The sequence below is a fragment of the Haliotis rufescens genome, unplaced genomic scaffold, assembly GCF_023055435.1.
Source record: "Haliotis rufescens isolate VD_foot unplaced genomic scaffold, xgHalRufe1.0.p SCAF_1, whole genome shotgun sequence".
In the NCBI taxonomy this organism is placed as follows: domain Eukaryota; kingdom Metazoa; phylum Mollusca; class Gastropoda; order Lepetellida; family Haliotidae; genus Haliotis; species Haliotis rufescens.
The window spans coordinates 36566869-36588477 of NW_025963779.1; the positions used below are offsets into that span (position 1 = coordinate 36566869).

Here is a 21609-nt window from a genome sequence, read left to right on the forward strand (position 1 = left end):
GTAGGGAGGAACCGATCTACTCACCTGTAGTACAATGTAGGGAGGAACCGATCTACTCACCTGTAGTACAATGTAGGGACTAACTGATCTGCCTACCCGTTGTACAATGTAGGGAGGAACTGATCTACCTACCTGCAGTACAATGTAGGGACTAACTGATCTGCCTACCCGTTGTACAATGTAGGGAGGAACTGATCTACCTACCAGTAGTACAATGTAGGGACTAACTGATCTGCCTACCCGTTGTACAATGTAGGGAGGAACTGATCTACCTACCTGCAGTACAATGTAGGGACTAACTGATCTGCCTACCCGTTGTACAATGTAGGGAGGAACTGATCTACCTACCAGTAGTACAATGTAGGGACTAACTGATCTGCCTACCCGTTGTACAATGTAGGGAGGAACTGATCTACCTACCAGTAGTACAATGTAGGGACTAACTGATCTGCCTACCCGTTGTACAATGTAGGGAGGAACTGATCTACCTACCTGCAGTACAATGTAGGGACTAACTGATCTGCCTACCCGTTGTACAATGTAGGGAGGAACTGATCTACCTACCAGTAGTACAATGTAGGGACTAACTGATCTGCCTACCCGTTGTACAATGTAGGGAGGAACTGATCTACCTACCTGCAGTACAATGTAGGGACTAACTGATCTGCCTACCTGTTGTACAATGTAGGGAGGAACTGATCTACCTTCCTGCAGTACAATGTAGGGACTAACTGATCTGCCTACCCGTTGTACAATGTAGGGAGGAACTGATCTACCTACCTGCAGTACAATGTAGGGACTAACTGATCTGCCTACCCGTTGTACAATGTAGGGAGGAACTGATCTACCTACCAGTAGTACAATGTAGGGACTAACTGATCTGCCTACCCGTTGTACAATGTAGGGAGGAACTGATCTACCTACCTGCAGTACAATGTAGGGACTAACTGATCTGCCTACCCGTTGTACAATGTAGGGAGGAACTGATCTACCTACCAGTAGTACAATGTAGGGACTAACTGATCTGCCTACCCGTTGTACAATGTAGGGAGGAACTGATCTACCTACCTGCAGTACAATGTAGGGACTAACTGATCTGCCTACCCGTTGTACAATGTAGGGAGGAACTGATCTACCTACCAGTAGTACAATGTAGGGACTAACTGATCTGCCTACCCGTTGTACAATGTAGGGAGGAACTGATCTACCTACCTGCAGTACAATGTAGGGACTAACTGATCTGCCTACCCGTTGTACAATGTAGGGAGGAACTGATCTACCTACCTGCAGTACAATGTAGGGACTAACTGATCTGCCTACCCGTTGTACAATGTAGGGAGGAACTGATCTACCTACCTGCAGTACAATGTAGGGACTAACTGATCTGCCTACCCGTTGTACAATGTAGGGAGGAACTGATCTACCTACCTGCAGTACAATGTAGGGACTAACTGATCTGCCTACCCGTTGTACAATGTAGGGAGGAACTGATCTACCTACCTGCAGTACAATGTAGGGACTAACTGATCTGCCTACCCGTTGTACAATGTAGGGAGGAACTGATCTGCCTACCTGCAGTACAATGTAGGGACTAACTGATCTGCCTACCTGTAGTACAATGTAGGGAGGAACCGATCTACTCACCTGTAGTACAATGTAGGGAGGAACTGATCTACCTACCAGTAGTACAATGTGGGGAGGAACTGATCTACTCACAATGTAGGGAGGAACCTATCTACTCACCTGTAGTACAATGTAGGGAGGAACCGATCTACTCACAATGTAGGGAGGAACCTATCTACTCACCTGTAGTACAATGTAGGGAGGAACCGATCTACTCACAATGTAGGGAGGAACCGATCTACTCACCTGTAGTACAATGAAGGGAGGAACCGATCTACTCACCTGTAGTACAATGTGGGGAGGAACTGATCTACCTACCAGTAGTACAATGTAGGGACTTACTGATCTGCCTACCTGTTGTACAATGTAGGGACTAACTGATCTGCCTACCAGTAGTACAATGTAGGGACTAACTGATCTGCCTACCTGTTGTACAATGTAGGGTGGAACTGATCTGTCTACCTGCAGTACAATGTTGGGAGGAACTGATCTACTCACAATGTAGGAAGGAACTGATCTACTCACAATGTAGGGAGGAACCGATCTACTCACCTGTAGTACAACGTAGGGAGGAACCGATCTACTCACCTGTAGTACAATGTAGGGACTAACTGATCTGCCTACCCGTTGTACAATGTAGGGAGGAACTGATCTGCCTACCCGTTGTACAATGTAGGGAGGAACTGATCTGCCTACCTGTAGTACAATGTAGGCCGTCCCCTCCAGAAGAAATCCGTGGTCGTTACCTTCCACCAGATGTAACCGTCGACCCTTAAACACAGAAAATATGCTTTCAGAAATGCGCAGGACACAACCCGGAATCGGAACATATCCTCCATTATTCAGTGTATTATATCTCCATTTTATTTTTATACCCTCACATGACGTCACCCCTCTATCGCGTCTATCTCGAACTTAGCACATTATTTCTCTGACTGTGAAAGTAATAACTTGGACGACTACATGTATGTTCAGCGTCGTACTTTCGACTCGGGCTTAAAACAAAGCTATGACGGCGAATGGGTTCATACAATGGAGATACACTGGTTTATCAAGGGTGGTCAATTGAAGGATAAACAAAAACTGCAGTAGAGACTTTTCAAAACTGTAATCATACATTCCAAACACGTGTATCTTGTTTTACGTGGGAAGATTATCATATGTTGAAATAGTGAGGTTAGGTGAAATGGGGTTTAACGTCGCGTCCAAGATTATCGCACGTATGTAGCGACGTGCATGCACGTGTGTGTGTGCGGCTGCTTGTACTAGTCCGGACTGATGTCGATTTATAGTGCTAGCTCATTGAGATACCATGCCGCAGTTTAACATGAATACCCCACACAGACACAGAAAACTGACTCCGAGCAGACCAGTCCTTGTTTTAGCCCCTTACTGCCGAGCCCCAGACAGAGTAACAACAAGTACCATCTTTTAACGTCTTTTGGTATGACGCGGCTCTCCGGGCGTACGCTCCACCTCTAGACCACGGAGGCGGTTGTTGAAATAGTGTATCTATATATCTACATACCACACAAGACGTTGTGGGGAGGATAGAACTTCCTACCCACGAACCATCCTGCTATCACTAGTTGTATGGAATATTTTAGAAAAATATGCTTTCACAAAATGAAGGTGTAAAAAAATAATCCCAGGAAGTAAATCTGGATTTGACCGTGGATCAGCAATGAATAATATCAACTGACTGGTTACGAATTGGAAACATGTCCAGTTGTTCTTTAAACATAAAACGTGAGAATAATGGTAATGTGTAACCAAAATAGTATTGAAAAGGTAATAGACATGCAACACACTGACATTTGAGAAACATTAGGCTGGTCGAACTCATTAGCAAGAAACAGTTTCTATTTCTAAGGCCACCTGGTCGGTGATGGTACTTCACTCCTGCTTGAATAGGATAACAACTACGTTTGTTTGCTTACTTGTTGTTTAACGCAGAAATATTTAAGTTATATGACGGAGGTCTTAAAATAATCGAGTCTGGACCAGACAATCCAGTGATTCATATCATGAGCATCGATCTACATAATTGGGATGGGATGCCATGCATCAACCAAGTCAGTGACCACCTGATCACGTTAGTCGCCTCTTACGACAAGCAGGGTGATAACAACTACGACCGGCAGTACATGCACTCTGATGTAATAACCAATTGTCACGGCAACGATGACATAGCTCAGCAATATGGTCAAGTGGTAGTAATCCATGTGATCAGCTGAAAAATCCTTGAAGTATTCGGGAAACAGTCAGTTTCAACACACTGACTAATACCATAAATGGTTAAAAAATATACTTGTATAATTAAACTAGTATGCAAAATGGGAGGAGACAAACCGGAAGTGAACCGATGATAGACACAAACATTACCAAACAAATGACTAATTAGTTTCAATCTGGATATTTTCATATTTCAACCACTTTTTGCATTTTTCAGATTAAACAACTTGAGAAAAGTGGGGATGACCCGTCTCTTAAAGCTGCCGGTATTTGTTATCGGGTGGGAATCTCCTTGAATCACCTCACCATGTTCCCTACACCTAACACATGAGTGGCAGACTGCTATGGTTTTGCTAAGATAAATCTGATTATCCATACGGTAATCAATGCCTGGAACGTAGACAGTCTAAATTCCACAGCCACAACAGATACTACCAGCGAGTGAAGGAGGTATCACGCCGTGAGTTTTAAGAAATAAAGCACCTGCATGTCGATAGGTACACGCTCTCTTAGTCCAATGATTCGCTTTTGAACTACGGAGCAAAATAGAACCCCGGTCCCTTTTATTTATCCCTGGAGATTCAGAGGCGGCATATGCTCCCAGTACCCAATACTTATCGTGAAGCTGCATCGGTGTGCATGGCGCAGAACCTGTGAAGATCCGGGTCAGGGTAGATCTTCAGCAACCCATGATTGTCGTAAGAGACGACTACGCTTGTCGCAGGAGGCGACTAACGGGAGGTCAGGCTCGCTCACTTGGTTGATGCATGTCATCGTATCCCAATTGCGTAGATCGATGCTCATGATATCAATCACTGGACTGTCTGGTCCAGACTCGGATTATTTACAGACAGCCGCCATTTAACTGGAATATTGCTGTGTGTGGCGTTAAACAACAAAAAGCAAAAGCCCCAAAACCATGGCGCAGACTTTAAAGGCCGTTGTATTAATATTTTACGACATTGGCGTAAATACAATGACCCACTCGCTTCAATCACTCTTAGCCCCAAGACAAGAGGCTGGGGACACTGACATCGCTCTGAGCGACACAATCCACTTTCAATTCCCTTACCTATCACAAGCAAAACGCCGACAATCTAATCTAACGACATCGGTAATGCATACCGCATCTTAACTGTATCTGAAAACTAATCTACCAAGAAAACACAACCGCCAGCAACACGTTGCAGCTTTCGTTGCCGTCAATAGACTTATGCGGCCCGATAAGAGGAAGCATAGACTGTCACAGGAGACCAATGCTGGGAAGTATGGATCACCGTGCCTTTCATCCAGCATACAGATGTTTGATACTTTGCCAGGGATGCTGGAGAGGAGGAGAGATGGAAGCATTTACTGTCCAGATAATGAGACCTGTTCTTGCTGTTACTGCATGGCATGCATGATAAGTAAGCTGCTGCAACCGCCCGTGTATTTAAAACCGATCGTGTATAGAAATCATGCACGATCCTCATAAAAAACGACAGTTCGTAAGAACAGTGAGGACAGTGAGCCTAGCAGAAAATCTACCAGCAATCGTATGCCAGCTTATAAGAAAGTGGCGCCCGCTTCACTCTCGTCTTCTCGTCTCTTGTGCAGATGATGCAACTGCCTCTCTAGAGTCTAGATAGCATCATCAAAAACTTCGATTGAACGATGCCCTCCCCGCCTAGTGCGTAAGTATCCAATCTTAAATGTGTTGTTGTGGTGGGGTTTTACAGCCATGAAGCCATAAAGAGTAGATCGGTATCCTGAAGCCATCGAATGCAGATATATAGTCAGCAATGGGTTCAGATAATGGTAGTTTTTCTTTTACCGGAATGGGGGTAGGGTAGGTGCTAATAGATCGGAGCATACTTCAAAAATACCTCCGGTATTTAACGTGGAATAAAGATTAGAATCTCTTCAGTTAATAAGGAAAATGAAGGTTTAATCTATCCTGAGGTATTGAGACATGACGTGTACTTGTAAGTCCATTTGGTGTTATCGATTTGCAGAGGCCATACACTCCCATCGAATCAACTTTGGCTGACAAAAAAAACCTATTTCATAAAACAGAAGGCATATTGATTGATTTATTTTTAAAATCTCTTTTGAATCCTACAAATCATAAGATATTAAGATTGATAGACCCATCTACGACTTTAATATAGCAGTGACAGTAAATAGATGGTATATTAAATGACATCTTGAGAAGCACCCATCAACCGAGTTTCATTAGGAGAGGAACAACAGTGCACTAACGACGGACCTGAAAAGCCTTTATTGAATTCTCGATGAAATTAATCATCTAATGATTAAGGTATAGTACGTAATCGCTTTAGAGAAATTAAGCGTTCACCGCCACGCGCTCACATGGACAAGCTTAAGGTACCGTCATTATAGGGACATGACGTCTTAATGTTTTAATGAAGTTAAAAAACATTGGGGACCTCCTCGAACATTGAGGATACAGTAATGGGGTTGAGTGAATGTGGGGACCTCCTCGAACAGTAATTATGTAATGGAGGTACCTCGAGTTTCCAGATGAAGAGTCCGGACCTGTCCAGGGACACCTCGCTGAAGGCGTCGATGGCTGCCCCTAGTCCAGATCCACTCATCGCAGACCCCAGGCGTCTCGAGGAAACACGTGACCGACAGGAAGCGCGGGTAGTCTGGTTACGGGGATAATCTGAAAACAATCGATAATGTAATAAACATACTGCATAATCAAGAAGATCGTGCTGCTCTACCAGTGGCGACATACTTTACCCTCACCGTAGCTTTGCCCCTATAGTAGACTACTGGTATTATTCCGTAACCTTCTAGATAGCTTCGCCCAAACTTTTGTCTAATGGTGATGTACCCCAACATTCTAGATAGCTTTCTGTTCACCTTTGTCCATTGGTGTTGTACCCTAACAATCTAGATAGCTTCGACCCAATTTTGTCTATTTGTGGTGTATCCTAAAACTCTAAATAGCTTTGTGTCCATTGATGCTGTACCCCCACATTCTAGATAGCTTTGTGTCCATGTGTGTCCATTGATGCTGTACCCCCACATTCTAGATAGCTTTGTGTCCATGTGTGCCTATTGGTGCTGTACCCTAACATTCTAGATAGCTTTGTGTCCATTTGTGTCTATTGGTGATGTACCCTAACATTCTAGATAGCTTTGTGTCCATTTGTGTCTATTGGTGATGTACCCTAACATTCTAGATAGCTTTCTGTTCACCTTTGTCCATTGGTGCTGTACCCTAACAATCTAGATAGCTTCGACCCAATTTTGTCTATTTGTGGTGTATCCTAAAACTCTAAATAGCTTTGTGTCTATTGATGCTGTACCCTCACGTTCTAGATAGCTTTGTGTCCATTTGTGTCTATTGGTGATGTACCCCCACATTCTAGATAGCTTTGTGCCCATGTGTGTTAGTGCAGTATACTAACATTCTAGATTTCTCTTCACCTTTGTCTATAGGTGGTGTGCCCCCGCCGTAGACGATGTCGCGCCCTGGTGTTGCTCACACAATACAGGTCATCGTCCCACAGATAAACGACTGTGTGGAACACACCTACTTACTATTCCTATAATAGCACCACGTTACGCAGCTGAATGCATATGGTAATGGAATACACAGTGATTTACCGTCACTGTCACAAATATGATTCAGGAGTGATTGGCGGTGAATGGTGCATTATTAAATCATGTTAATGGTCTATACATAGAAACCAGTTACAAACTAAATCACGTCACCCGCCAACCTCATTATCGGCTAATGGTTAAACCCGCGGCCAATACGTGTGAAAATGTCACTTTACGTGCATCAGAACAATACATCATCACTGAATATTTATCCCAACTTTTCATAACCTTTATGTATAACGATTTGTAAATGTTCAATTTATTCGTCTGAACCAAGGTACCCTCAAATCAGAAATTTAAATATTCCGATCACGAGTGTTGGGTGAAATTATACAATTCGATGCAGGTGTATAGAAATTACATACGTGTGGATACCTGACCCGACCCAGAAAGTGTTCGTCCTGCTACGACTGTAGTAACTCCCTCGTTTAGAACAAACTTACGAATGTCGTACATGTAGTGCAACGAACGCTTTATGGGTCGGGGCTCTTGCACAGGCTAATACAGGTATATACACGTCGACTACTTACTTCCAGTGAAGCATCTCACTGCATGCATCCACGTTACCACCACACCACACCACACCACACCACCCGATGTTGGTCAGGAAGACTAACGTTGCAAGTACATATACCTCTATACTACAGGTAAACAAACAAGTATCCTGGCCTACGGTACTGGCCCATGTCGGACACTGGGCTACACTCACACACCACGTCAGCGTTATACATACCTCGGGTGAATCAGCTATATCTCTCTAGCTGCTTCACGACACTTGATAATCAATAATACTCAAGTGACGCTAGAAACAATAGGTATATGACTACACCATGTCACTCAGTGTTATATTTGTGATGTCATCGCCCTGGTGGCTTGCGCTGATTTCATCAGTTACGGATACCGTTCATCGCCTCTGTGGTGTTCACTAAAGCTGATGATTGAAGCCTTAGGTATAGTGTAATCTGTAGCAACACCACGTGGTGGAGAATACAATACAGTCAAGTGGGATGGAACCCTGGTCAATATAATCACCCGAGTATCAGCATGTCTCATCAACGCTGACAAGAATTATGTTTACCACACAATGGGGTCATATAGGGTCGGTTTCATACAATATAGTTTTAATACTGTTATCGTAATGAGCATGCATCAATGGTTTCTGGTCGTAATCTCTGGAGTTATCTAAAAGCAATATTACCTTGCGTAGGTTGGGGTTATAATTAAATATTTTCATCTCCATTAATTGAAACATGTCTGTTGAATTAAACTAACTTGAGCTACCGTTTTAGTTTCACAAGCATAATAAGTTAAACAAACACGTGAATTGGCTACGATTTAAGGTAAAGTCAATTCAACATATTGAAGTGGCGTTATTCAAGATCATTAACGTTATCCAACGTCGCCCGTGAAATAATTCAAAGACATCAAAAACATGATAACATTCTTAGAATTCATGAGACCAATGATGGTGGCAAAATGAAAAAAGGTAGAAACGAATAGATAAAGTAGAGGATACTTCATATTTACAGAGACGTTGGGCTTCATTTACCTACTGACGTTCAAGCAACATTTGACGATATATCGCTATATGTATTTTTCATAGAGAAAATGCTAACCGAAGATATTTACCCTTTAAGTTCAACTGATCCCGCCGTTCCACAACACCTCTATACTACACACATAGATCTGAGCGTAGCGCAGCGAAAAGAATACATTGGTATATAAACTGTAAACTGATACCTGACAACAAGCTCGACGCAAGGCCAACAGGCGAGACTGGCCACGCATCGGTGGTGTTTAGTTAGATGACACTAAATCACGTACATTATGCGTTACATTTAGCTCACAGTTTATGTTCGAACGTTACAGCTAGTGTATATATATGTATCCACACGGGCAGCATGAAATACATTAGTCACTGGTGCGCGACGAGGCTAACTGTGTAGTTCCGACGGGGTACCAAGATCTGTATATAAACCCTTCCACTCTCTCTATATTGTGTCCAGTGTCGTGCAATTTTCAACGGCGCGTTCAAGCAGTTAATTTTAGCTGGATTTTAACGCTATAAAAAAAATAAATTTAAGTAGTAGTAGTAGTAGTAGTGCTGGAATACTGATAAAAGCGGCGTATAACAATACTCACTTACTCATTATTTTTATTATTATTATTATCATTATTATTATTATTATACACCGATCGGGAAGAAATTAACTTGACCGTAAGTGAATGTGATTACACCGCATTCAACAACGTGGCACTCATATCATGGTGAGATGTTACCAGGTCTGATACAGACAAAAACAGACACTGCCAGGTCACACGACATAATACCTGATCTTCACTTCAGTCGACTCTAACTACATTAAAACGTAGTTATGAAATGTTATTCGGCATACTCCGGCATGGTTATTTTGGTGTTGATTGTTAGATGAATTAAGGGGTTTTGTTTCGCCTGGGGCTATATATAAGTGGACACTATTGCACTTATACAAATACAAATCAGAGGTTATCCTTAATATACATCGCATGTAACGACCACTCACACAAGCAAACAAGCACACAAGCATGCATCTTACACATTACCGAACCTGGCACACGAGATACAATGCTACATAGAGCCTCCAGCGCTTTCGTCCCTGGCAACCTCGTCGCTGGATGACTAAAATATTGCCGACGCGACGTTAAATATGAACCTACTCCCCCTCTGGACCACGTTATACATGCGCAGTAAGTTCCGCATATATCGCACTTGGAAGGTGATTCGTGCAACCTCCGGTTACTCAAAACACAACATGGTTGCAAGAATGAGCGCCAAATGAAAGTCATCTTTTCAACAGAACGAGGTGATTACGCCAGCAAACCCCAGCGGTTGTTTCTGTCGAGCCACATCATCGTACATGGGAGACGCCATCTCAACACCACATGTTCCGTGGAACTACATAGACTATAGAGGCCCGGGTTTGAAGATGGGATATTGAGTCCATAAGCCTACCATGTAGTACACGGAGAGTAACTCATCAGAACCACAACCGCGAACCTCCACCAGTGTATGGTATGTGTTTTAATGTGCAACTTATAACAAAGCTGGTCCAGCCGCAAATACTGGATGAAATGAATAAGGGGTCACTTAGTTTTAGACACGGTAAAATGATATGCTATCATGGGTTCTAGGCCTTGTCTACCTATACGCGTGTGAAACAATGCACACAAACACATATCAACATTTGATTCTGACATGTATTTAATTTGTATGCGCGCGATTACAAATGTACTGACAGTGAAGCTTATTTCCCATTGTTCCTTTATTCGTTTCTATCAGTATAGTGTGTGCAAGGGATGAGCCGCACTGAGCCAGCTAATGACGACGCTGTGTTCATGGATATTGTTTTTAAGTGACTTCCCCAAGGTAATCAGCATAGACTAACTCACACGGTAATTCCACATCGACATGTGAGTTGTTGGCAGAAACATTAATATTAGCCATGCTCATTTTTCACCATGGTTTCACTCGACGAAATATACAGCATATGTGGCTCCCAATGGCGATTTGAGAGAGTCTGTCCCACTCCCCATGCAGCCTACATGGCTTGACGTTGCCAGACACGACCAAGCCTATCCAGGAACTGCAAAGTAAATCGGGACTCATCTGAAAGCATGACACGTGACCGGCGACGATTACCTCAGTTTCAACATTATGTGCACCATTGACGTCCGTTGGCAATATGGAGATTTGTAAGGTGCGGCACAACACGTGGCCGTCGAGCATGGAGATGAGCTGCACGTGGACGATTTCGAATCGTCTTACCCGTAACTCGTACTCAAGTAACCTTGTGAAAGTTTGCAGCAATTTGATTCGCCGTTTTAACTCGATTTTGTTTAGCCTGGTTTCGGATCAATAGACCCTGTAGTCTTGTCGTTGACCTGGGACGCCCTGAACGGGTTCGATTGTCAACATTTGGGTATGTTGGTTCATAGTCAACTAATCACAGACCGTGATACATTGAACTTCTGCCAGTTTCCACCTTGCCAATAGCCGATACACGCTCCGCGCGTTGCAGACGCCGCATCGCTAGTTCATACACAAACAATGAATGAAATCACAAATATATCATAAGCAACATCAATAAAATTGACAGAAAAAAAAGATCCACAGAGATTAATCGACCTTCCTTGAAAGTGTCAAAAATCAGGAATCATGCACGTGTGTGGCCCTACTGCGTGAGGCACGTGGATACAAATGGGTGCGTTTTGGTGTTAAGTTTTACAAACATAAACGTTGTAGCATTGGATGTTCGTCGTCAATACTAATCTTCGTTCTTTTAAATGGTATTAACATTTATATTTCATGATCCCCTACTATTTTTAAGAGTATATTATATCTACCATTAAACTTTGGACATAATATAATTACTTTTTTTTACATCTTTTCCCATGTCACACGAAAGCAAGAGAATATTGCATTACGTCAAATGATAATTCTTGCAGCTATTCCTGGCGAGAAATGGCACAAATAGAGATCCAATATCTTTCTGATACAAGGAATACGCCATAAAAACTGCGCTTGTATAATCGCAGAACGACTTTGTGTAATTGGAATACAAGCTTCTCGGTGTTTTTGACAAATACCCATTAACTATACCGAATTTATGTCTGTGTAATTCTAAAGAAAAACATGTAGCTATAATAGTGAGTCATTTCGATCGGCGTCCATGGGCCCGACTTGTAGTTTGCATGTTTCAATGTCACACTTGAATCCGTTCATGTACACTATCATCCTCGCCGTGTGTCATTAACGCCAGAACACAATATATCATTTCCCAGGCCATGATTCATGTAATGACACCACGTCGTGTCCGACTGATATAATACATTGATTTACACCATTCAGATGAGGGGTTGGGGCCAGACTCCCTCTAAAACACACATATGCATTTCAATTCGATTTCTTTAGCGGAATGAGTAATTATACCTGCTATCATGGCGCCTGTTACTGGGGAAAATGTCATTGGCGTTTTAAAACCCAAACTTCCACCGACGGTACAAGAACAATTCAGTACCGAAATTCAAACAGAGACGCGTTGTTTTTCCAAGGTTGCAATAAAGGGGGAATGGTGTGTGTGTGTGTGTGTGTGTGTGTGTGTGTGTGTGTGTGTGATGGAATGAATATACAACTCTTGACGTATTTAGAAGCACGCAAGAAGTTAAATGATTTAAGGTGCTGGCTGTTACATAAGTGTAAAAGCTGGACAAAGTCGTTCTCTGGGTCCATGTATTTTATTAATACTGAAGATGGTAGACCCCCAACTACCTCTGTTACATCTGTAAACGACCGGAATGGGCTTCCAGGCCTAGTAGGACGTAATCATTGATATGATAGCTAATTAGAGCTGGTCCAAAACAATGTGCTCTGCGTTGAAACAACGTGCTCGGCTGGCTGGCTAAAACAATGGAATTTGGCCTGAGCGCGAGATGGAGTGATAAGCAGAGCATTTTGGGATATCCCACAGTAATTAACTAAGGCCAGATACGTATTTGTGAACTTGTAGGAAATAAACAAATCTAAAAAGGATATGGTTACATTAATGTGACATATAAAATAACTTCTTAATCAGGAATGTTTACAAACATTTCCGAGCACAGTCGGAAACTGCCGAAGATAATGTAAGCAAAAGTGCGTGTCTGATAGCTACTTTACACTCCCCTGCTTCCTAGTTGACTCCTGGCAACTAGACGCTAAACAAAACTAACTACTTTTCTACCATGATATACACAAGATGGTCTCAAGACAAGGTATTCGTCAAAGACATTGTGGTACTCATCTATCAGTATCAAGACCAGATACCTTATGACAACATGATACACTGCAAGGACATTGTGAATCTCAAACTAACATACAAAATAATGTTCCTTTAAAAATATACATAGAAAAATATATTTGGATATAACAGTAATAAAATTGCACCACAATTGAAATACTGTTTGTCAACTGAAATTTCATCTCAGATGTCTATCGTCACTTCTGGACGGAGTTTGACAGCAGTTGAACCAGAAGTAACTGGGTCCTTGTGATGTCGGCAATCACAGATGGATCCAACTGCATCGTCGTGTTATTGGTCGCTTCTTGTTGGAGGACTGATCTCGGGAAATTAAGGGGATTAGGGTGTTTTCCAGCTGTGCTCCTGGTGGACCTCCGTGGCGGTGTTGTCTCCAACTCAGAAGGTTCTGCCACTAGCTCCCCCGCTTTGGATGAAGTTGTGCTCTTCTCCTCCCCTGCTTCATATGAAGCAGTACCCTCGGACTCATCTTGAGGTCCCACTGGTGTGTCTTCTTCACTGAGAACTTCCACAGCTGAAGCTTCATCCGGACCCACAGATTCTGCAGTATCTGTGTCCTGTGGCACTTTTCCGCCCTTGGTCCCGGCTTCCACTGTTTCCACACCAGGAATTTCACCGATTATATAGAAATGATTTTCAGTCCCAATATCATCGTCTTCTTCGCTGCTCAGCTCCACCCGATTAGGTAATTCAGTTGTAACACTGTCTTCCCGAGAAGACTCTCTGTGGATGTCCTCTACTAATGTTTTTGAGTCTAGAAGCTCCTTTCTGTGTACAGTTTTCCTATTTTCCTCCCCTTGTAGTGCCTGAATGACATATTGATTCAACATTTTCTTTTCCACTACTTTGTATGGTGCCGGGCTCCATACATCTTGAATTTTGTTCCGGCCTTTGGGGTGGTTTCGTAGGAAGACTCTTGCTCCTATGGAGATTTCTTTGTCCTTGGCATCTTTGTTGACTCTATTTCTTCTCTTTAAGGCTTCATGCTCTGTTCTCTCAGATACCATGCGGTAAACATCTTGCAGTTTCTTCTGGTGTTCTGCAGTCCATTCCTCTTGCTCTTCGTCACTTCCACCAATCAACATGTCAATTGGAACCCTAGGTTCCCTGCCAAAGAACAAATAGTGAGGCGAGTATCCAGTGGTCGCATGGGGAGTTGAGTTGTATGCATACATGAGCTCTGGTAGTAGTTCAGGCCAATGGTTCTTCTTCTCTGAGGGTAGGGTTCGAAGTAAATTGTGCAGTGTTCGGTTAAATCGTTCACATGTGGCGTTTCCTTCTGGATGGTAAGGCGTTGTTTTAGTTTTCAGGATGCCATAGATGTTACACAGCTCGTGAATGACTCTACTTTCAAAGTTCCTACCCTGGTCGCTGTGCAGCCGAAGTGGAACTCCATAGTGCACAAACCATTCCTTGACCAATGTACGTGCAACCCTCTTTGCTGTCTGATCTCTCAGGGGTATGGCTTGGGTGAACTTGGTATATACATCTGTCATGACAAGCACATTCTCAACTTTGTTTGTTCCTGGTTCGAGGACTGTGAAATCGATTGCCAGGATTTCCATTGGTTTCCTTGCAACAATGGATCCAATGGTTGGCTTGACTACCTCCCCATGTTTTCCTAACATGCACCTGGAGCATTTTGTGCAGTAGTCCTTTACATCTTTTGACATGTATGGCCACATAACCCTACTCTGCAACAAGGAAAATGTCCTTGAAGAACACTGATGTCCATGGTCATCATGTACCGACTTCAACACCTTTGTCTTCAAGCAATCTGGTAGTAAGAATTGCTTGATTACTGTTCCATTTGTCTGTATCTGTCGGTACAGGACATCTTTATCCTCCACTATCTGCTTCCAGTACTTGAACAATCGCCTGGTCCTAGGGTGTTCTCGGAGGAGTTGACGATTAGATGGCTTTTTATCCTTGTCCCAGTAATTTCTAAATTTTCCAATGTATGGATCCTCCATCTGTAATTTTGACATATTTTCCAGTGACAGTGAAGGCATGTGAGTAACCATCATAGGAACCTGTCTCTTTGCGGTCGTCTGGAATTCTTCTACCCACACCATCTCTGTGATAGCTTGTGCAGAGGACCTTAACTCTCCCGGAAGTTGTGAGGAGGTTTCCATTCTGAGGAATGGAGACTGAATAAATACTTCCTCTAAGCGAGCCGATTCTGGGGAATGATGAGATTTTCTACTCAGGGAGTCTGCATTCTTGTTTTCTTTGCCAGAACGATGGCGGATGGTGAGGTTGAATTGTGCAAGCTCCCCAACCCATCTCATCTCTGTAGCTCCAAGCTTGGCAGATGTCTGTATGTAGCTGAGAGGGTCATTGTCTGTTAGCACCAGGCACTCTGTTCCGAGCAGGAGATCTCTGTATTTTTCTGTAACTGCCCATTTGAGCGCCAATAATTCCAACTTCATACTGCTGTAATTTTGCATGTTCTTTTCATTGGGCCTCAGGGATCGGCTGGCATAACTCAGTACAACTTTCCCTTGGTCTTGTTCCTGCGACAGGACTGCTCCTAATCCCATAAAGCTGGCGTCCACCTCCAAAATATATGGTTTTGTGAAGTCGGGGAATCCTAAGACTGGTGCTGTGGTGAGTTTTGTCTTCAGCTCTTGAAAGGCTTTGTCGCAGGAGGCATCCCAGGCACTGATTCCAAGTCCTTTGTACGATTTTCTCCTCCTTCCATGCCTCTTAGGGTTGGTACCTTGCAGGAGTGCATGAAGTGGGGCAGCTATTTTTGCAAAATCCCTGACAAACCTCCTGTAATAACCTGCCAGTCCTAGGAATCCTCTCACTTCCGTTTCAGTTCTTGGAGTTTCCCAATCCAACACAGCTTTGGTTTTATCTGGGTCTGGAAGAATGCCCTCCTGGGATATCTGGTGCCCCAGGTATCTCAGCTTCTCCTTGAAGAGTTGGCACTTTTCTGGGCGAACTTTGAGATTGTAAGATGCCAGTCGGGTCAAAACCCTGTTGAGTCGTTCAATGACCTCTTCTTCCGTTGAACCGAATACTAAGATATCATCCATGAAGACAATGAGAGTTTGAAAATTTTGGTCCCCGAAGATCTTGTCCATTAGGCGCATGAATGTTGCTGGTGCACCGGTTAGTCCAAAGGGCATCCTGGTATATTCATAAAGTCCGCCAGTACCTATCCTGAAGGCAGTCTTTTCGATGTCTCCCTCCGCAACTGGAATTTGGTTGAAGCCATGCGCCAGGTCCAGGCTGCAAAAGTACTTAGCACCCTTCAAGACATCTAATGCTTCTTCAATCCTTGGCAGAGGATACGCATCTTTGCGTGTTTTTGCATTTAAAGCACGGTAGTCACAGCAAATCCTCAGCTTTCCATTACTCTTGCGGACCAGAACCACTGGTGATGCATAAGGACTTGACGATTCCCTTATGATGCCAGTATCTAGTGCTTTTGCGATATATTCCCGGACTTCTTCCCATTGCTGGGGTGGAATCCGTCTATGAGGGGCCTTGACTGGGACTTCATCCAGGGTTCTGATCTTGTGCTGAACTGCATTACAAAATCCGATGTCTTCATCACATGAGCTAAAAGTTTTGTGGTGTTGGAAAATAACTTCAGACAACTTTTCATGACACTGGTCACTGATGTTCTTTCCAAGATCCATCTTTTCAATGAGATTTCTGGATATTTCCTTTGCGACCAGGTCCTCCTTGACATTCCTGACTTGAATTTCATTGTTGCTGATATTGACAATTTCGAACTGTGGCTCCAAAGAAGCATGCTTTAGTGTGGCTATTGGGGTTCTTGGCTTGAGATACAAGTCACTGTTGCTGAAGTTTGCGACTTGTACTGGGATGCAACCTGAGCTTGATACTTTAACAAATGATGGGCCGATTGCTAAACCTTTCTGCAGTGGAAATGAGTCCGCATCAAGTTCCTCCACAATAGCTGTACAAGACTCTTTAATCTGCCGACAACTCCCCTCAATGATGTGAATGGATTGTGCTGGAATTAGTACAGGTGCTCTGCCCGCAACCCTGACTCTACCTATATCATTTTTCTTTCTCTCTGCACAGACTTCTTCGTAGAGGGCCAAAATGGTCTGCCAGTCTTTAGGGAAGTTTTCTGTAGGAGTGCTTAATTTCATATCCCTGAAGACATTAGAACCCAAAACTCCTGGAACTTCTTGCTTTCTTAATCTTGTGCTTTCATCCTTTGGGTCCCTAACTACCAAAAATCCTAAGTTTGTGAATTCAAGGCCAAAAACTTGTAAAGAGAACTCCACATAGCCCAGGATGGGGATGTCCAGGCCATTGGCCGCCTTCACATGAATGTAGCTTGAAACATCCCTCAAATCCTCTAGCAGAAAGTGTTTCTGGAAAAAGGATTCCGTGATTGTTGACACTTGTGCTCCAGTATCAACCAAGCATTTTGTTTCAATGTTATTCAATGTTACAATGACTTCTGGACATTTCCCCACCGCTCTAAATAAGAATGAGCCTTTGTCGTCCTCGCCTGCTGTGAGACTCTCCACTGCAGACTCTAGGCATTTCCCTGTGGTTTGTGCTCCTTGTTGTTGTACCACCAGCGTGGGCATTCCCTCTTGAAGTGATCCGGAGATCTGCAGATCCAACAACATCGATCATTTGGTGCTTGTACTTGTTGCTTTGGCTGGTACCCTTTCATAGGCCTTATTGACTGGTTTACATCAAGAGCTTTAAGTAGACTGTCAATTTGCTTTTGCTGCTGGTCAATCATGGCTTGCTGTTTCTGGATTGTGTTTTCCTCTATTCTCGTGGCAGCAGCTTCTTGGGAGTGGACAGACTTTGGCTTCTTTGGTTGTCCCAGCCAACTGACAGCCCTGTCCCTAAAGTCGAAGAAGGACAAACTTGGGATCTCCATGTTTAATCTTCTCAGTTCCCTCTTTAGTCCTTCTTCGTTAACAGTCTCTGCAAAGCGCCCCTTTAGGGTGTCTGTTCTTCTTACTTTGAGTGTTGGGTCCAACTCCACCATGCGATCGAACAGTTCAACCATATTGAGGGAACAGGTGACAATGTCATCATCCCCTTGATGCAGGGAATAAAACTTCTGTTGGAGAATTGGAAGTTGGTCACCATCTCCAAATACCCTGAGCAGGATTTTCAGGATTTCCTCAGGGTTGTCCTTCAGGTCATCTCCCCGACCAAGAATCTCCTGTCTGGCCTTTCCTGCCAAGTTATCCACAATATGTGCTCCAAGCTCTTGCTTGGTCATTTTCCTGGCGTCAGCATGGCTTCTGACATCTGCAATCCAGTCTGCGACAGACGGATCGCCTGATTTCTCTGGCCGTCCCCTGAATCTGTCCAGACGTCTGCCTGAAACCATCATGACAGGTTTTGGAGCTTCCTTTTCCTGATTCTGAATCCAGGCATCTTGGTCCTTTAACCTTTCTCGAAGCTGCTCCAGCTCGTTAGCCAATTCAGTCACTTTCTCCTCGGGACTCTTGGGATTTTCATTGTCTCCCGGCATGCTGAAATCCTTTGAAAATGCTAAGGTAAACAAGGCAATGTAAGTTATCTTATTACAACATGTTAAGGGGCAACCTAACGTAACAGGAGATTACAAAACTGTTGATAGGGCTAATAACAACAGTTTCTTAGACTTTGGACATAATGATATTCATCTTCACTGTTCAAGAAAAGTTCACCATCAACACCAGTGGGAAATATCACAGTTACAGTCACTCTGAACATCAGACACTTGAAACGCTGTTCCTGGACTTGAACAGCTCTTCTGGGATGCATTCACAGACTGTGCTTCAAACCGATCGAACTAATCCGGCAGCTGGGGGTCCACCTTGAGTCTTCATCCCACTTCTGACACCATGTAAAAGCTGGACAAAGTCGTTCTCTGGGTCCATGTATTTTATTAATACTGAAGATGGTAGACCCCCAACTACCTCTGTTACATCTGTAAACGACCGGAATGGGCTTCCAGGCCTAGTAGGACGTAATCATTGATATGATAGCTAATTAGAGCTGGTCCAAAACAATGTGCTCTGCGTTGAAACAACGTGCTCGGCTGGCTGGCTAAAACAATGGAATTTGGCCTGAGCGCGAGATGGAGTGATAAGCAGAGCATTTTGGGATATCCCACAGTAATTAACTAAGGCCAGATACGTATTTGTGAACTTGTAGGAAATAAACAAATCTAAAAAGGATATGGTTACATTAATGTGACATATAAAATAACTTCTTAATCAGGAATGTTTACAAACATTTCCGAGCACAGTCGGAAACTGCCGAAGATAATGTAAGCAAAAGTGCGTGTCTGATAGCTACTTTACATAAGTTACATGTGCTTTACGGTTTAATGTGTTTGTTGTTTAACGCCGCACTCAGCAATATTCCAGCTATATGACGGCGGTCTGTAAAGAATCGAGTCTGGACCACACAATCCAGTGATTGACATCATGAGCATCGATCCACGAAATTGGGATACGATGACATGCATCAACCAAGTTAGCGAGTCTGACTACCCGATCCCTTTAGTCGCCTTTTAAGACAAGAATAGCCACTTCTTACCGCAAGCATGAGTTGCTGAAGACCTATTCTACCCCGGATCTTCACGGATCAAATTTGATGTGCGAAAACGAGTAGTGTGGTAGTAAAGAGAATCGTACGCCTCGTGTTCGAACAGGAGTTGGCACTTGAACCGGTTACAATATCTTAATAATGTTAAGAGACGAAATGAGACACGTTTCCTTCCAAACCAGGAGTTATTTAGTCGTTGCTATGGTTGAACACGACAAAACCTATATTAACCCCAGTCGCAAATGTCTGACCGCCTGCAAATTAGCTCATCCAATTAATAATATCCTACACTCTAAACTGAATTCATCCATGATATATTACCTTAGTGTAAATAGCTGATCTATGCAGTAGTGATCAACAACATAACTCATAAACGAACACGGCTGAATTCGTTTCCTGGGCGGCTACATGGAACATATCTCCAATAGCATATATACACACACACCTTCAAACCTTCAGACATATAGGAGCTTTTCTCACGGGCGACGTTTTGGACACTTTTGGGAAATTTATCTGTGCACCGTATCTTTAAATAAACTTTTAAAGACGTTTCTTTCTCCAGAAACAGTGATTTCAAACAATACCCTACCTCAGGCTCCTGCTCAACAACACCAACACAGTCCCCATGGAGGTCTCTAGCTGTACTGTCGGTAATCAGTGTGACATATATTCCTGGCGGGTACAGATTTGCCCTGATCCAAAGTGGCATTAGGTAGTGTTTATTCCACTATATATTTTACAGAGTTTAATGGGAGGATTATAGCTGAAATGTGGCCCTAGGAAACGTTGTAGCATACGTGCACTGGCATTGCAGGGTTGTAAAGCAAGTCCCGCTTATACCTGGCTTACCAAGGGGCGTTGTACGGGTGGATTATAGTATTATTGTGTAAAGGTAGTTAGTGCGTCATTATCATATGAAGCTCGGCAAGCACAATAATACAAACATTGCTATCATGCCAGGAATATATTCAAGCGACTGCAGCAGAGCGTGAAGACCGGCATTTGGTTACAGTTATTTCATACGTGTTCCAAGGAAGGCAGGGTGACTTGCGCCACTATATGCATGTTTATGCATTTATCAACCACATTGTAAATAAAAGCGACAACCCTTTTCCTCATTCATAACAAATCTCGACCAAAACAGAGTCCATTGTACGTTTTCGACTATATCATGAGCATGTGTTTATGAATCAGTATCAATGTAATATAAATAGTGCTGATACCAGGTGTTCGCGAAAAGGTTAGCGTATCCTGCACCACTGGTGACACCCGTCGCAAACACATGCAAAGGCGAGTCAATTGTTCACCTGAAAAAAACCACGAGAATATATGGTACAAGCCAAAATAGGCAATCGTAGCGGACATCAATTTTGTCTCCGATGTGTCAAATTTGTAAATGTCCTCCATATGTGTACCATAAAACCTTTTAAAAGTTAGAACTGGTCAGGAACAATGTACGTTGAGGTAAGATTTTGATAAATAAATTGCATGCAATTGCTTTCTTTGCGTTTGTTTCCATTAACTGAAAAAGAATTAGGACACGACAGGACCACTAACGAACTACTGCTTGGGGAAAGGTTGATAAATACAATGGGCAGCGCTCCTGTTGCATTACTGCATTGAACGATGTCACCGATTTCCTATTGTTGTCTACAATTTCTTGTGTAAATGATTAAATAGATAGTATGCGAAGTTATTATTTTTTATGAAGCTTTTGGTTTTGGGTTGTTTTTTCTGA

The 21609-nt window shown here is 43.1% G+C and overlaps 1 protein-coding gene across 5 annotated transcripts in view; it reads right to left on the minus strand.

Annotated features, from left to right (window-relative positions):
• LOC124135689 (advillin-like) overlaps window positions 1–21609 on the minus strand; it is a 61952-nt gene that overhangs the window by 28474 nt on the left and 11869 nt on the right. For 3 of the 5 annotated variants that reach the window (XM_046501148.2, XM_046501147.2, XM_046501150.2), the window contains exons 2-3: window positions 6369–6526; window positions 2320–2394 (exon numbers count right to left, since the gene is read on the minus strand). In XM_046501148.2, the coding sequence (XP_046357104.2) occupies window positions 2320–2394; window positions 6369–6526 (233 nt within the window). Of the gene's footprint in view, window positions 1–2319; window positions 2395–6368; window positions 6527–8006; window positions 8053–20460; window positions 20562–21609 lie in introns of those variants that run through there. The other 2 variants (XM_046501151.2, XM_048395807.1) reach the window with 2 other exon arrangements.